General features: G+C 37.7%; 1 protein-coding gene across 3 annotated transcripts in view; it reads left to right on the top strand.

Moving 5' to 3' along the window:
* Positions 1-16,593, top strand: part of BCAP29 (B cell receptor associated protein 29) — a 51,648-nt gene extending 35,055 nt beyond the window's left edge. For all 3 annotated transcript variants that reach the window (XM_059170815.1, XM_059170816.1, XM_059170817.1), the window contains exons 7-8: positions 6,759-6,859; positions 13,068-16,593. In XM_059170815.1, the coding sequence (XP_059026798.1) occupies positions 6,759-6,859; positions 13,068-13,103 (137 nt within the window). In that variant the 3' untranslated portion in view covers positions 13,104-16,593. The remainder of the gene's footprint in view (positions 1-6,758; positions 6,860-13,067) is intronic.
* The last annotated feature ends 1,523 nt before the right edge of the window (positions 16,594-18,116 follow it).

Here is an 18,116-nt window from a genome sequence, read left to right as displayed (position 1 = left end):
GTTGAGGTGCATTCTCTTTGTATCCACTTTGTTGAGAGTTTTATCCTAAATGGATGTTGAATTTTGTCAAATGCTTTTTCTCCATCTATTGAGATGATCATGTGATTTTTATCCTTCATTTTGTTAATGTGGTACATCACATTGATTGATTTTGGGTATTGAACCGTCCTTGCATCCCTAGAATAAATCCTACTTGATCATGGTGTATGATCACTTAAAGTATCATTAAATTCAGTTTGCTAATATTTTGGTGAGGATCTTTCCATTTAGACTTACAAGGAATACTGACCTCTAATTTTCTTTCTTTCTTTTTTTTTTTTTTGGTAGTGCCTTTGGTTTTGGTACTAGGGTAGTGCTAGCCTCAGAATGAATTTGGAAGTGTTTCATCCTCTTTTTTCTTTTTGGAATAGTTTGAGAAGAATAGATATTAACTTGTCTTTAAATGTTTGATAGGATTCACTGGTGAAGCTGTCTGATCCTGTATTTTAGTTTGTTGGGAGTTTTATTACTATAATTTTATTACTAGTAATTGGTCTATTCAGATTTTGTTTCTTTTTTTTTCTTCAGATTTTCTATTTCTTTCTGATTTAGTCATGGAAGATTGTATGTTTATAGGAATTTATTCATTTCTTCTAGGTTGGCCAGTTTGTTGGCATGTAATTTTTCACAGTAGTCTTTTATAATCCTTTGTATTTCTGTAGTGTTGTTTATAACTTGTCTTTCACTTCTGGTTTTACTTAAATCTTCTCTTATTTTTTCTTAATAAGTCCAGGTAAAGGTTTATCAATTCTGATAAAGCTGTTCAAAGAACCAGCTCTTAGTTTCATGGATCTTTTCTATGGCTTATTTAGTCTCTTTTTCACTAATTGCACTCTGATCTTTATTTTCTTCCTTTTACTAACTTTGGGCTATGTTTTTTTCTTTTTTTCTAGTTTTCTTAATTTTTTCTTGTTTTTTTTCCTTGTTTTTTTGTTCGTTTAATTTGTTTTTGTTTTTGTTTTGAGGGAAGCCTATAAACTTCTCTCTTAGAATTGCTTCTCCTGCATCCTGTAGATTTTGGAATGTTGTATTTCCCTTTTCATTTGTCTCAAGTATTTTTTTGTTTCATCTTTGATTTCTTCATTGACCTGTTGTTTATATAGTAACATGTTTTTAGCTTTCATTTATTTGTGCTTTTTTTCAAGTTTTTTTCTCCTTGTCATGTATTTCTACTTCTATACTGTTGTGATCAGAAAAGAATCTTGATATGATTTCAGTCTTAAATTTATTGAGATTTCTGGGGCACCTTGGTAAGTCAATTGGTTAAATGTCTGCCTTCATCTCAGGTCATAGTCTCAGAGTCCTGGGATCAAGCCCTGGGTCAGGCTTTTTGCTCAGCAGGGAATCTGCTTCTCTCTTTCCCTCTCCTCCACATCCTCCCACCCCAGCTCATGCTTGCTTGCTGGGTCTCAAATAAATAAAATCTTTTAAAAAAACTTTGTTGAGATTTCTTTTGTGGCCTAACATGTAATCTTTCCTGGAGAATGTTCCATGTATACTTGAAAAGAATGTGTATTCTGCTGGTTTTGGATGGAATGCTCTGTATATATTAAGTTGATCTGGTCTAATGTATCATTTAAGACCAATATTTCCTTATTAATTTTCTGTCTGGGTGATCTATCCATTGAAGTGGTTGTTAGAAGTCCCCTACTATCAGTATGTTGTTGTAAGTTTCTCCCTTTGCATTTGTTAATATTTACTTGGTACTCCTATGTTAGGTGTGTAAATATTAAGAAGTGATACAACTTCTTATTCAGTTGATCCCTTTAATACCCATTTTGTCTCTTTTTATAGCCTTTCTTTTAAAGATCTTTCTTTAAAGATTTCCTTGTCGGGACGCCTGGGTGGCTCAGTTGGTTAAGCAGCTGCCTTCGGCTCAGGTCATGATCCCAGCGTCCTGGGATGGAGTCCCACATCGGGCTCCTTGCTCCGCAGGGAGCCTGCTTCTCCCTCTGACTCTGCCTTCCACTCTGCCTGCCTGTGCTCGCTCTCACTCGCGCTCTCTCTCTGACAAATAAATAAATAAAATCTTTAAAAAAAAAAAAAAAAAGATTTCCTTGTCTAGGAGAACCTGGGTGGCTCAGTCACTTAAGCATCTGACTCTTGATTTTGGCTCAGGTCATGATCTCGGTCATGAGATGGAGCCCCATAACAGACTCTGTCCTCAGTGCAGAGTCTACTTAAAATTCTCTCCCTCTCTCTATGCACCTCGCTCTCCCCCAACTTTTGTACTCTCTTTCTCTAAATAAAAAAATTAAAAAATAAAAAACAAAGTCTATTTTGTCTGATAAAAACATTGCTATCCCAGTTTTCTTTTCATTTCCATTTGCATGGAATACATTTTCCCATTCTGTCACTTTCAGTTTAGATGTGAAGTGAGTCTCTTGTAGGCAACATATAAATGAGTCTTGTTTTTTAATCCATTCAGCCACCTATGTATTGATTGAAGCATTTAGTTCATTTATATTTGAAGTAATTATGTACCACCATTTTTTAATTGTTTAGTGGTTTTATAGTTTTGTAGTTCTTTGTTCCTTTCTTCCTGCTCTTTTCCCTTGTGACATGATAACTTTTTTTAGTGTTATGTTTGGATTCCTTTCTCTTTATTTTTTGTGCATTTAATATAGGTTTTTGATTTGTGGTTACTGTGAGATTCATATAGAACAACCTGTGTACATAGCAGTTTATTTTAAATTGATGATCATTTAAGCGTGAACAAATTCTTAAAACACTACATTTTTACTCTCCCTACCCCCAATATTTTGTTTTTGACATTGTGTTTTACATCTTTTTATTTTTTGTATCTTTAATTATTGTCGTTATAGTTTATTCACCACTTTGTCTTTTAACCTTCACACTAGCTTACAAGTGGTTGATCTACTACCTCCACTATATGTTCACTTTTTACCAGTGATATTTTTTTCCTTCATATATTTTCTCAGTTTTAGTTATAATTTTCCTTTCTTTTTTTCTTAAGGAAATCCTTCTAATATTTTTTGTAAAGTGGTGAACTCCTTTAACTTTTATTTGGCTGGGAAACTTCTTATTTCCCCTCCAGTTCTGAATGACAGCATTGTCAGTTAGAGTGTGCTTGGTTATGTTTTTTCATTTCAGCACTGTGAATATATTTTGCCACTCTCTGCTAGTCTGCAGAGTTTCTGCTGAAAAATCAGCTCATTTCCTTATAGGAATCCCCTTATATGCAGTTAATTGCTTTTCTCTTGCTACTTTTGAGATTCTTTATCTTTAGTCTTTGACATTTTAATTATAATGTATCTTGGTGTAGATCTCTTTTGAGTGCATCTTGTTTGGGAGCTGTGCTTCTTAGACTTGGGAAGATCATCAGCTTAGTGAATTTTTCAGCTATGAATTCTTTAAATAAGTTTGATGACTATATATATATATATATATATATATATATATATATATACCCTTTTCTTTTTCACTTGTTCTTCTGGGACCTATATAATGTGAATGTTAGTATTCAGTGTTGTCCCAGTGGCCCCTTAAACTGTCCTCATTTTTTGGGACGCCTGGGTGGCTCAGTTGGTTAAGTGGCTGCCTTCAGCTCAGGTCATGATCTCAGTGTCCTGGGATCGAGTCCCACATCGGGCTCTTTGCTCCGCGGGGAGCCTGCTTCTTCCTCTGACTCTGCCTGCCATTCTGTCTGCCTGTGCTCACTCTTGCTCTCTCTCTGACAAATAAATAAATAAAATCTTTAAAAAAAAAACAAAACTATCCTCATTTTTAAATTCCTTTTCTGTTTTCTTTTTCTTGTTTTTTCTCTTTCTCCTTCCTTCCTTCCTTTCCCTTTTTCTCTTTCTCGTTCTTTCCTTCTTTCTTCCTCTGTTCTATTTAGGGGACTTTTTTTTTTTTTTTTTTTTTTTTTTTTAGACAGACAAAGCAAATGCATGACCAGGGGTTGGAGAGTGGTTAGGGGCTGAGGGAGAGAGAGAATCTCATATAGGCTCCACATCCAGTGCAGAGCCCAGTGCAGGACTCAGCCTCACAACCCTGAAATCATGACCTGAGCCAAACTGACTGAGCCACCCAGAGACCCCAGTTTGTGTGATCTTCATTACCCAGATCACTAATCTGTTCTTTTGTATTATCAGATCTTCTGTTTATCCCCTCTAGTGTATTTTTTTTCTGTTATTGTATTCTTCAGCTCTGATTGGTACTTTCTTATATTTTTTCTTAGAGTTTGATAAGCATCTTTATGAGCATTACTTTGAACTCTTTATCAGGTTGATTGCTTAACTCCCTTTCATTTAGTTCTTTTTCTGAGGTATTGTCTCACTTTTTTGTTTAGAACACATTTCTGTCTTCTCATTTGGCCTAACTCGATAATATTGTTTTTGGGTATTTAGGGAGTTCAGCTACATTTCCCAGTCTTTTTTCTTTTTTCTTTTTCTTTTGAAAGTTTTTATTTAAATTCTAGTTAGTTAACATACAGTACAATATTAATTTCAGGTTTAGAATCCATTGATTCAACACTTATATACAACCCTTATGTACAACACCTGGCATTTTAAATAAAACATTTAATTATAATTAAGTATAATTGGGGCACCTGGGTGACTCAGTTGGTTAAGCATTCAACTCTTGATTTCAGCTCAGATCATGATCTCAGGGTCCTGTTTCACATTGAGTCCTGCAACAGGCTCTGCACTTGGCATGGAATCTGCTTGAGATTCTCTTTTTCCCTCTCCCTCTGCCCCCTTTGCACTCTCCAAATAAATAAATAAATAAATAAATGAATGAATGAATGAATGAATGGTAAGTGTAATTTAAAATTCAGTTCTTCAGTTACACTAACCACATTTCAAGTGCTAAATAGCTGCTTTCAGCTAGAGGCTGCTATATTACCCAGCACAGATGTGTCCAATAAATGTCCTACAATACAGGAAGCTTATAGAAAGTACTGATACAAAAGCCACTTTAGTTGAAAGTGATTTATATACATAAAAATACCCATATGGTGTCTTTTCAAGAGGAAAGGTAGCCAGATTGTTTATAAATAGAACCTATGATTTCATCCTGTTATGCCTAAAAAGTGAATATAAATTTATAAATCCCACTTTTTTTTTTACTAAAACTTCTACCCTAAAAGATTATAAATGTACAACTTCTAAAGACTACATATGCAGAATCATAGGTAGAGTTAGTTCAGGATTCACAGAGTTTTTCCAAACCGTCTTGTGCTGATCTTCCTTTCTACACATTTGCTTGCTATCTTCTCCATAATGTGCTGACTTTAATGTTTATGATATATAGATATATTTTTTAAACTTCTGTCTAATCTGCTAAGACTGTAGCTCCTTGTAGACAGAGGCTAGTGTAGAGCATTTTTGTGTATCATATTGAGGTAAAGCCTTTAAGTGTCACACACCTTTATATTTTTCAACTTTGTATAAGAAAGGATTATCTTTGCTTTGAAAGAAATACAGCCACTTGTCCTTTGGTGAGAATGATAAAATATTTTTTCTTCCTTAATTTTTTCAAAAACATACCCTTCTAGGGGCACCTGGGTGGCTCAGTGGGTTAAGCCGCTGCCTTCGGCTCAGGTCATGATCTCAGGGTCCTGGGATCGAGTCCCGCATTGGGCTGCTCAACAGGGAGCCCACTTCCCTCTCTCTCTCTCTGCCTGCCTCTCTGCCTACTTGTGATCTCTGTCTGTCAAATAAATAAATAAAATCTTTTAAAAAAATACCCTTCTAATAAATTCTTTACTCTTCTGATTGAGCCCAGGATGAATCAGGGAAGATTTAGGATGAGCCTGGAACATCTTATGCCAGAAAATAGAGTACTTAAAAAATGATAGGGACATAGTCAGAAGATGTAAGATCCAGCTTGACAGGGTTCCCACTGGCCATATCTGGGAGAAATTAAGTAAATCATGAATTCTAAACTGTTGAAAAAATAAGAACCTATGAGTTCATACTGATGATATATGAATTAATAGATAGTTGGGTGGGTAGATGGAAAAGAGAGGAAGGCCCTTGTTTATAGTAAAATGCTGACTGATAAATGTGGATGGAATGGTGAAGCTGGAAAATCACCATTGTACAACCATCACAATAAAGATTGGCTTAGGCAAGAATTATCAGTGAATGCTAACTATAAGGTGAAATTTTGACAAGGAGCAAGATACTTACATAGTCTTGTCTTCCTGTATACTCCTTTTTAGTTATGAGGAAGAAAATCAGTATAAAATGGAAAAACCAGTGAGAGGCAGATGGGCCACTTATTGTAATAGCTTGACAGACATTCAGCATCACTTATGTGATATTTGGGTGTAAGCGGGATGCAAACCTGAATTTAATCATGAGCAAACATCAGACAGAACCAAAATGAAAGACATTCCATTTAAAAAATAAATGACCTGTATTCTTTAAAATGTCAGTGTTACAAAAGGGCAGAGGAATGCAGGGGGAAAGCTGAGGAACTATTCCAGATTGAAGGAATCCAAAGAAACATGACAACTTAATGCTAATCTTTGCTCTAGGGCTGGATCTAGACTCAGAAAAAAATGATAGAAAACACGTAATTGAGACAGTAGCGAAGACTGGAACATGAATGGTAGATCAGATACAAAGTATTATATTGCTGTTAAATTGCCTGCATTTGCTAACAATGCTATATGGTCTTGTACCTTTTCTGTAAATTTAAAATTATTTCAAAATAAAAATTTAAAAATTCTATCCCCTGTGTTCTAGCCCTCTCTAAGGCACAGAATGATGTGATGACAATGAAAATGCAATCAGAGCGACTTTCAAAAGAATACGACCGACTCCTGAAAGAACACGCAGAACTTCAGGTGCATGACCTCCGCTTTGTGGACCTGAAATACTAATTACTATGTCAGTTATTTGGGTTCTTTGTCCTTCCCAAATCAAGAAGATGCACTTGGTCCTGGCTTCTTTTTTTTTTTTTTTTTAAGATTTCATTTATTCATTTGACATACAGAGATCACAAGTAGGCAGAGAGGCAGATAGAGAGAGAGGAAGAAGCAGGCTTCCTGCTGAGCAGAGAGCCCGATGCGGGGGCTTGATCCCAGGACCCTGGGATCATGACCTGAGCTGAAGGCAGAAATTTTAACCCACTGAGCCACCCAGGTGCCTCTCGGTCCTGGCTTCTTAAAAATGATTAAGGAAACCAGATTTTTCCCTCAAGGGTGAAGATGAAGACATTGCATGAAAATATAAGACAGTCATAGTGTGGAGAATTACCAAGATGCTAACTTACAGCATTCTAGTTTTAGTGAAATCTTAAGCAAAAGAATTGAGCCACAAGAGTGACAAGATTGAAAAACAGACAGGTTCTACAAACATTTCATCTCGCCATTGGCAATGTTTGCTCTATTCATGTCAAAAAATAAGGTCAAAATTTGAAGTCTCACCTCACACTACTTCTGTCCCAGTCCCAGTGTTTTAGACATCTTGGGTCAAAACCTATGGCATTCAAATACATGATTTGCCTCCAACATGGATTTAAAGACAGAAATGGAAAAAAAACTTTTGTTAGTAAAGTCACAGAGTCAAAGGCTATAGCTTTTCTTTCTCTTCCCCTCCAGCCCAGCAAGAGTTCATGGCCTGCATTCCTCCATGCTAAATTTGACTATCACTTCCCTCTTTTTTTTTTTTTTTTAAGACTTTATTTATTTGAGAGAGAGACAGTGAGAGAGAGCATGAGCAAGGAGAAGGTCAGAGGGAGAAGCAGATTCTCCATGGAGCTGGGAGCCCGATGCGGGACTCGATCCTGGGACTCCGGGATCATGACCTGAGCCGAAGGCAGTTGTCCAACCAACTGAGCCACCCAGGCGTCCCTATCACTTGCCTCTTGATTTGGCAGCCCCTAATCTGAATTGATTTCCCAGCCACTCTTTGACCATATGTGGGGAGAATTTGGGGGAAAAGACCATTCCAGAGGCATCCCTGGACCTCTTAGTTCCTCCTGAGATGGAGAGTCTGTGTTCTTCTGCTTTCGGTTTGGATTTATCCTGAGAATTTGGCAACTTTTGTGGCTATCAGAACTTTTTAGCAATCACAGCTCTACAGTTACTTCATGATAGAAGCACTGATCCCAGGACTCATTTCCCTGTTAATTGTCCAGGGTCTGGCACTGTGCCTGTCAAAGGGCAAGCAGATACTATATTGATAGACCTTAGAGTCAGACCGACCTGAAATAACTCAGAATCTCATATTAACTGATTTTATGACCCTGAACAGTTTATAGTACCTCTCTGTAGCTCACTTTTCTTCACCTATAAAGTCAAACACCAGGCCCACCGGGTTTTCAGTAGAATTAAATAGAATGTGTAGGGTACTTAGCATTGTACCTGGCTGATAGGAAACACTCAAGAAATTATACCTATTAGAGTTATCATTGTTATCATCAGCATACATTCCTCTGTTCTGCTGGAAGAATAACTTATTCTTAACCAGCTACTTCAGCCTTGATTTAGAGCCAGCCAAGAAGCAACAAAATACATATGTAATGTGGTATTCCTAGCTGAGTTGCAAGTTTAACTAATCTACTTTGACAACAGGGCAGTTCAGAGAAGGGTAGATACCCTGGTGTGCTTCAAACCTAGGACACCAAGAGCTCAGTTCACGTGTTCTAGAGTAGGCGGTTAGATGTTCGCTCAGTTGGTTAAACATCTGCCTTCAGCTCAGATCATGATCACCAGGTCCTGGGATCGAGCCCCACATTGGACTCCTTGCTCAGCAGGGAGCCTGCTTCTCCCTCTGCCTCAGCCTGCCATTCCCCCTGCTTGTGCTCTATCAAATAATAAATAAAATCTTTAAAAATATACAAACAAGCAAACAAATGCAGATCCTAAAATTGCTGACTTCACCATGGCCTGATGAGAATTACTCCAGGGCATCCTTCAAGCACCACCATGGAAAGTGAAGGAACACTTCAGAAGCCTTTGGCCTAGAAACAGAACTTTTTCTCTCTTCCATTTGTGAGGTCAGCTTGTACTCAACAGGATGAGTATCCACACCAGTGGACTTTGCCAGGAGGTCAGAAACATCTAGATCCCTGAATGGAGAAAAAAGAAGCAGGAATATTCCCTCATTTTCTTATGGCCAGTGGTCATCGCTGAGTGTCCCCATTATGGTAACTGCTAATCTCTTAATCCCTGAAGAGTATATATGACAGTGGGATTCCCTCAACCCTTTTTCTTTCTCCTCCCCAAACTGCCTCTGTTTGGAGCTTATGCATTCTTGATAACAAATGTTAAAAAGTTTTTCGGAGTAATTCCTTCCCCAGAAAGGAGTTGTTACAGCTATTTCTTTGAAAAATGACCCATCCTAAAGATGCCAAGTGCCACACTGAGAGTTGGGCCTTGTTCACTAGTGCATTTAAGGCCTTGATCTACTTTCTTCTTTTATTTTTAAAATATGTAAGGGGAGACATTTATTGAAGATGTGCCCTGGACCAAGCACTTAGCTAATAGCTTCATATATGTTACTCTGTTTACTTTCATCACAGCCCACTAAATTAAAATATTTTCATACCCTATTTTGTGGATGAGAAAAACAAGACCCAACAACAGAGGCGTTATCTAATGTATCTAAAGTCACTGAACTAGAAACTAGGATTCAGAGCTGGATTCAAAATCAGGACATTTTTCTCCAGATTCCCCATCATTAAGAACTCTGTTCTTCGGCCTGTTCGGTCATGAGACTGTATTCTTGGATCCATTGTCTTCCTACTTCTGCTCACTCAGTCTCAGAGAGCTACATTTCCCAAGCCTACTTTCTCTCCTCTGGGCAAGTTCAACAACAGGAGGCACAGGATGCACAGGAGGAGACTGAAGGCAGGAGGGACAAAGCCAGGGATTTTTTTTCCACCTGGTGGCCCTAGCTCTGGGGTCCATGACACTGTCTTCTCCCTTGTCCCTCCAGCCGGAAGAGTGGTGGTGGTTCTGTGCTAATCCCTGAGGTCTCCTACCACACTGCCCCATGTGTCTGCTCTTTCATCACCTATAAAACCAATTTCCCATAATAAATAACTGTTTGAAGAACAGAATAGCTCTCTTGGCTCCATAGTTTGCCAGTTCTCTACGCGCCAGGTAGATGACTTGACATCCCCGCACCTTGGCTTCCTCATTACTTAAATGAGAGTTAGAATACCTTATGAGCATTAAATCAGATTGTCTACAATACAGGAAGGCACTTTAAATATTTTTAAACAAGAAAAGCTCTATATCCCCATAAGATACTAGTAGTTATTTCTTGATTAGACAGATTTTTTCTCCCTACTCATCCTCCATTGTCCAGTATGAGACCTTGTAGAAGGTTCTGAGATTTAAGTGTCATTAAATGACTACCGTTTTCTTAAAAGTGGCTCATACACTTTGATATTCACCTTCTGAAGTCACCTTGAGAAGCAAAAAAAATTGCTATAGACCGTCTATAGTAAAAAGCTATATCAACTTGCCTTTCATGAATTGTACTTCTATTGTCAAACCAACCTTAATAATTGAATTTTATCTTTAGAGTTCCTTGAGAAACTTAGCTTTCTCAGTTTTGCATAATTGATTTACTTTAAATAAAGTAACCATAAAATGACCATTAAAATATTAAGGAAATAAAGGTGAAAGAAGGGAAAGCTGGTTTCCTTACCACAAATGAATCCCACTTTGCATTTTTAAAATCTGTCTGGATTTCCCCATTTGGTCCCCTCCCTGTTATAAGCACTAAATAAATATTAGAAAACAATCTCTTCAAGATAGAGTCTTTGTCTTTCCTTGTTTTCCCTGGCTGTCTTCTAGAAAAGAAAAGCAAAACTAACTGAAGATTATGGGCAGCACTGGCCAGTTTTCAAATTTTATTTTGGAAAATCACCCTTTACTTAAGGGAGTTATCCAGAATAACAGCTCCATTAAAGCCATGATTTTTTTTTTAATATTCATATCCACTTTTATTTTGGGTAAGTGCAAGATTATTTCCCTTTTTTTAATTGAAGTATAATTAACTTACAGTATTATATTAGTCTCACATATACAATATAATGATTCAACAATTTTGTACATTTCTCAGTGCTCATCACAAGTGTACTCTTAATCCCCATCACCTGTTTCACCCATCCCCCACCCACCTCCCTTCTGGTAACCACTGGCTTGTTCTCTGTATTTAAGAGTCTGTATTTAAGAGTCTCTTTTTCATTTTGTGCATTTGTTTTGTTTCTCAAATTCCACATACAAGTGAAATTATATGGTTTTGTTTTTCCATATCTGACTTATTTTACACGGCATTATACTCTCTAGCTCCATCCATGCCGTTGCAAATGGCAAGCTTTTGTCCTTTTTCATGGCTGAGTAATATTCCATGATACACAAACGTGTGCACACCACATCTTCTTTATCTGTTTGTCTATGGATGAACATTTGGGTTGTTTACATATCTTGACTATTGTGAATAAGGCTGCAGTAAACAGAGAGGTGCATATATCTTTTTTTTTTTTTAAGATTTTATTCCTTTATTTGACAGACAGAGATCTCAAGTAGGCAGAGGCAAGCAGAGAGAGAGGGGGAAGCAGGCTCCCTGCTGAGCAGAGAGCCCAATGAGGGGCTTGATCCCAGGACCCTGAGATCATGACCTGAGCTGAAGGCAGAGGCTTTAACCCACTGAGCCACCCAGGCACCCCGCATATATCTTTTTAAATTCGTGTTTTTGTATTCTTTGGGTTAATACCCAGTAGTGGAATTACTGAATCATATGGTAATTCTATCTTTAATGTTTTGAGAAACCTCCATACTGTTTTCACAATAGCTGCACCAGTTTACATTCCTACCAACAGTGCATGATGTTTTTTTTTTCTTTACTTCCTTGCCAACATTAATATTTCTTGTGTTTTTGATACAAGTCATTCTGACAGGTGTAAGGTGATATACCTCATTGTGATTTTCATTTGCATTTCCCACAATGTGATGTTAAGCATCTTTTTATGTGTCTGTTGGCCATTCATAGGTCTTCTTTGGAAAAATGTCTATTCAGTCATCTGCTTGTTTTTAATCCAGTTATTTAAGGTTTTTGGTGTTGAGTTGTATAAGTTCTTTATATATTTTATAATATGTAATAAATAATCAATATTATATATTAATATATAATATATGTTGATTATATATTATATTAATATGTATATTTTATATATATTAACTCTTGTCAGTTATATCATTTGCAAATATCTTCTCACATTCAGTAGGCAAAGCTGTGATTTTTACCTAAAGTGTCAAGATCTATACAAACATGTGAAAGTGGTACCTTATCATTCAAAATACCTCCTCTAATCCTGTCTTCTGATTTGGTTGGTTAATGTTAACATTGTTAAAGTTACTCTGAATCCATTACTGCTCAGCCTGAGCAAGAGATTGGTGAACCTCTCTTCTGCAAACAGTAACACTTCCAACTCCATTTTATGAGGGTTTTTTTTTTTTCCTCAGTGTAGACTTTTGCTTTCTTAAGTGCAGATGATCTCTTAAGGTTAATTTCTATCCCATTTTCCTCCAGTTTTAAATGATATCATCTTGTGTTCAGCGAAGAGTATAATTTGAGAAGTCAGTTCAATTGGCAAATAGCTGAAGAAAAAAACACACTCAGAAAGTCCATCCCATCTGGGGGTTTTTTGTCCCTTCATCCTTTCTTTGCCAAAAATCTTAATTGGGTTTGTAAGAAAGGAATTTGAAAAATTTTGTTTTCCTGGTATAACCTGTGAAACAAAAGCAAAATGGATTAAGGCAGGGATATAAATGAACTTACCAAGAGTGTTATTTTTTCCCCTTCAGACTTTTTTTTTTTTTCAAATAAAACCCACAAACTTTGTAGTTTTTTTTATGTTTGAGACTTTCTCAATCCATGTTTTCACATTTGATTATCCTCATAATTATTAACCATACACAAAAAAGATAATTAAAAAAAATTCTTATAATATCTACGAATCTCTCTTTCACTCTTTGTTGTAACTACTTACCTAAGTCTTTTTCTTTTTCTTTTTCTTTTTTAATCACCCTGCAGAATTGTTTGGGGAAAGACAATAAGAAGGGCCTGTGAACCTTGAGGGAAGATTGTGCGACGCCATGTGAAGATGATCACTTTGTTATCATGTTAACCTCTAGAACATTTACAATTCAGTTCAGAAGAAGGTACTATTTACGAGCAGCCAATAATTTTTTTAATGCCATGTATAGGCTGTTATCATAACAGCATTGTCACAATATTTGATGATGTTTCAGATCTATTGTAAAGTCTATATTCCAGCTCTCACATAAAATGTAAGCATGATAAACACCCTGTTGAGATGTTGAGAGTAACACTGGTGTATGGTTGCTGTTTGCCAATAAAAGGACAGATTTATAACCAGTTACTTCCAAAACTAGATTTTTAAGTTGATGAAACCATTAATAGCCTTGAAACCTTGATGAGTTTTCAGTAATAATCATAACCTATTTAATGAGATGATGATAATGCTGATATATTTGAAAATAGTATTCAGTATCAGCAAATTTGTTCATAGGGAGATTAAATAAGGACAAATGATCAGAATTAGCCACTGTTTGTATAGGGAAGAGTCATAAAGAACAAAAAATAAAAACAGTGACCTGAGCTGTTTTTTATAAGCCTGACGACACTATAGCTTACTCTTAGAGGACAGCCATATTAATAATTATATTTTTGTTACTTTGCTTCTACATTTGTTGTACTGTTTTTGTTGACATTGGTGTTAATAAGTAATTAGTAGTTGTTACACCTTTTTAAAGTTCATCTGGTAATGAAGTTTACATCTATTTGCCTAACGGCCATACACTGAACTTAAAATTATTATACAACAATGTGAAATTCTTGACTTAGAAAGCTAATGTACAACATATGCAAAGAGCAATGTTTCCCATCGCCGTGAGAGTTACTAATTATACAAATATTACCTCAAATACATGTATGCTGGGGTCACAGTTTCTCTGAGATGTATCTGTGTTCTGAAAGCTAAATCTTAAATGCTATTTTTTCATTCATATTCCTTTGGAATCTCCTTCAGCACATGATAGTGATGATAATAGTATTAATATGATTTAGGTTGTTCTAGTGTTTAGACATGAAACTCATCTTCCTTGTCTCATAAAGACTTAAATATAAATGAAAATGGAAAATAATGACCAGAATTTTTACTTTCCCAGTATCTGTTTCTTTTTTTCTTTTAATTTAATTTAATTTTTTCAGTATTCCAAGATTCATCATTCATGCACCACACCCAGTGCTCCATGCAATACGTGCCCTCCTTAATAGCCACCACCTGGCTCACGCATCCCTGTACTCCCCTCCCTTCCAAAACCCTCAGTTTGTTTCTCAGAGTCCTGTCTCTCATGGCTCATCTCCTCCTCCGATTTCCTCCAATTCACTTTTCCTTTCCTTCTCTTAATGTCCTCCCTATTATTCCTTATGCTCCATAGGTAAGTGAAACCATATGATAATTGACTCTTTATGCTTGACTTACTTCACTCTTCATAATCTCTAGTCCTGTCCATGTTGATACAAAAGTTGGGTATTTATCCTTTCTAATGGAAGCATAATATTCCATTGTATATATGGACCATATCTTCTTTATCCATTTGTCTGTTGAAGGGCATCTTGGCTCTTTCCACAGTTTGGCGATTGTGGCCATTGCTGCTATATGAACCTTGGGGTACATATGGCTCTTTCACTACATCTGTATCTTTGGGGTAAATACCCAGTAGTGCAATTGCAGGGTCATAGAGTAGCTCTATTTTTCATTTCTTAAGGAATCTCCACACTGTTTTCCAAAGTGGCTGCACCAACTTGCATTCCCACCAACAGTGGAAGAGGGTTCCACTTTCTCCATATCCCCTCCAACACTTGTTGTTTTTTGTCTTGTTAATTTTGGCCATTCTAACTGCTGTAAGTTGGTATCTCAGTGTGGTTTTGATTTGAATTTCCCTGATGGCTAATGATAATGAACATTTTTCTAAGTGTCTCTTAGCCATTTGTATGTCTTCTTTGGAGAAGTGTCTGTTCATGTCTTCTGCCCATTTTTTGACATGATTATCTGTTTTTTGAGTGTTGAGTTTGAGGAGTTCTTTATGATCTTGGATGAGGCAGGAATCTATTAAAATTTTAGAGGCGAACATAGGCAAGTAACCTCTTTGACATCGGCCACAGCAGCTTCTTTCAAGACACGTCTCCAAAGGCAAAGGAAACAAAAGCGAAAATGAACTTTTGGGACTTCATCAAGATAAAAAGCTTCTGCACAGCAAAGGAAACAGTCAACAAAACAAAGAATTCATTCTCCCACTGAATGGGAGAAGATATTCCCAGTGTCTTTTTCATCCTTTGTTGTTTATTTCCATTTTAGCACTGATTTCATGCATATCTAATTTTGATCATTGTAACATAGATGAAATGAGCAAACACATAAGAATTTTATTTCAGATCAAAGTCAGGAACTACTGCTAGAACACAGACATGCAGGAGACATTTAACAGGAGTAAGCGCTGGAGTTAAACCATATGGGATGATAACAGCCTGAATAACAAGGAAGGGGAGAGCTCCAGTAGGAGGAAACTGACTAGGGACTGCTCAGAATATTGCCTCGGAAGTAGCAGAGTGGGTAAATAATGAAGGTACTGGGCGCTTGTGATCCTCACCTCCCGGGCACAGATATCAAATCTAGTGACAAAATAATAGAGATAGAAGGAGAAGAACACAGCTTTAGAACTTTCAGAACTAAAATCGAATCCCAGCCTTACCACTAATTCAGCTGTTTGATTTTGAACACATTATTCACACTTGTTAGACTTCCATTTCCTCATCTCCAAAATTATGTAAGGATTATTATGTGAACTAAGATGCCACAACAATCCTCAGTTTTTCCGACTGTGCAGCAGGGGAAAAGCCTGTCTCCCTTTGAAGAGCATGAAGATTCAAAAGATTACCAGAAAGCACATAAGCTTTAAAGTGTACATTTAAGGGACACCTAGGTGGATCAGTCATTTAAGGTTCTGCCTTCGGCTCAGGCCATGATCCCAGGGTCCTGAAATCAAGTTCCATGTCAGGCTCCCTGCTCAGCAGGGAGTCTGCTTCTCCCCTGGCTTCTTCCCCCCTGCCTAGTAAGTGTGCCCTCACTCTCAAGCTGTCTCTCAAATAAAGGAAAAGAATCTTCTAAAAAAAATAAAGTTTATGTTTAAGTAACCTTGTACCTCAATCCTCAATTTTAGAAATCTGCAACCCGAGGCTTTAAAAGTTTGAGCTGTTTACCCAAAGCAGTGTAGAAAGTTAGATTCAGGGCCAGGGTCTGGGTGTGTTCCAGTTCCCCGGATATTATTCTGGTGTCTGTACACAGATTAATTATAATTTGCTAAACAAGATATTGCCATGTATTCGCCAGCATTTGAACGAAGGAGTCTGGCTCCAGAGTCACCATACTGAACTGCCTTTCAAGCTACACTTGTTTGTTCTTATTACTCTCTTAACCGCTGATGGTTCTTAACACATTCTGTTGTTATAAATAAACACCTATCCCATGGGTTTAGCTGTACTGTGTACTAAGTTACGTTCTTTCCTATTGTCAGTAATGACTGCACTATGTCTTGGGCTGTATTAATAGATTCTAGCACAGGAGCGTCAGTCTTGCCCTTTTCCATCAGAGTTACGCAGAGTTTTGCCAGACCCCCTTCTTGTAAATCTACCTTGAGGTTCTGGACTCCAGGAAATAGTACTTAAGTTTTAAGTAAGCTCTCTAGAATTTGGTATAAGTCGCCCTGGTTGCGTGCCTGGCTTTATCTTGGGCCCGGTATTGGTAACTGAGTTACCCTAAACTCCAATCTAGAGCCTCTCTGATCCTCTCCTGATGCCAACAGCTCTAAATACCCATGCTCCCAGTCCCAGTGCTGGTCTCTGCTGGCCTGCAGTGACACTCCTGCTTCCTCCTGGGCCCTCCCCACCCCAGCCGCTTGCATTCACCTGCTCTGTTGTCTTCCTCTACCTCTGTGGGTTGGTCTGGTTCTGCATTCTCCTTCCATTGTCCACTGCCTTCTCACTGTCCCTCCCTGCTCTTCCTCACCACAGCTGAAAGACCCATGCCCAGCACTACTGGCAAGGCCCATGGGACACACCTTGCATTCGAATGCCCACTTTAGACTGTGCAAATATAGCAGTCTTCCTAAGCACTGACTTCTATATCTAGAATGGATTTGTCTAAAGTCCGTTAGCTCTTTTTCTGAACTTTTTTATCCCTTGGCCTATCTTTCCTAGAACTCTTGAGAACTCCATTTACAAAAATTCAATCTTCTTTTCTTTATTTTTGTGGCATTTCTTTCTCTAATCAATTTACTAGGTGGCATTTTCTTACTCCACAGTGGTACTTTCCACCTTATTCGCTAAACAAACACATCTTCCTCATTACAGTCAAAGTGATTTCTAACACTGCAGACCTGAAAGTTGCCCCCCCTTGAAGTTATCCATGTCCTAATCCCTGGAAGCTGGAAATACTCTCTTCCATGGCAAAAGTGAATGTTATTTTATATGGCGAACAATGTGATCAAGGATCTTGAGGTAGAGAGATTGTCCTGGATAAACTGGGTGGGCCCTAAATATAGTCACAGACACACACACAAGAAAGAGGTCACCATACAGAGGAGGAGAAATCACTGTGACCACAGAGGCAGAGACTGAAGTGCTGTAACCACCAGAGCTAGAGGAGGCAGGGGACAGGTTCTCCCAGAGCCTCCTGAGGGGACGTGACCCTGCAGACACCAGTTAGACTGATTTTGGACTTCTGGCCTCCAGAACTACGAGACAATAAAATTTCTTGCATCCAGCCACCAAATTTGTGGTAATGTGTTACAGCAGCCTTAGGAAGAAACAAAGACAGGAACATACAACACAATCTGTAGTGGGCTGGACTGAACCTCTCAATGTGTGGGAAATAGACCCCCTTTAACACCACTTGGCCCCCTCCCCAGGAGCTATGTGGGTAGATCAAAGATTGCCATAGTTGGCTGCTATCTTCATTCTTTTTCTCTAGCGCTTTTATTTACCACTGTTTCCACTGCC

This window comes from Mustela lutreola, chromosome 4, assembly GCF_030435805.1.
Source record: "Mustela lutreola isolate mMusLut2 chromosome 4, mMusLut2.pri, whole genome shotgun sequence".
NCBI lineage: Eukaryota > Metazoa > Chordata > Mammalia > Carnivora > Mustelidae > Mustela > Mustela lutreola.
This window is presented reverse-complemented; position numbering and strand designations above follow the sequence as displayed.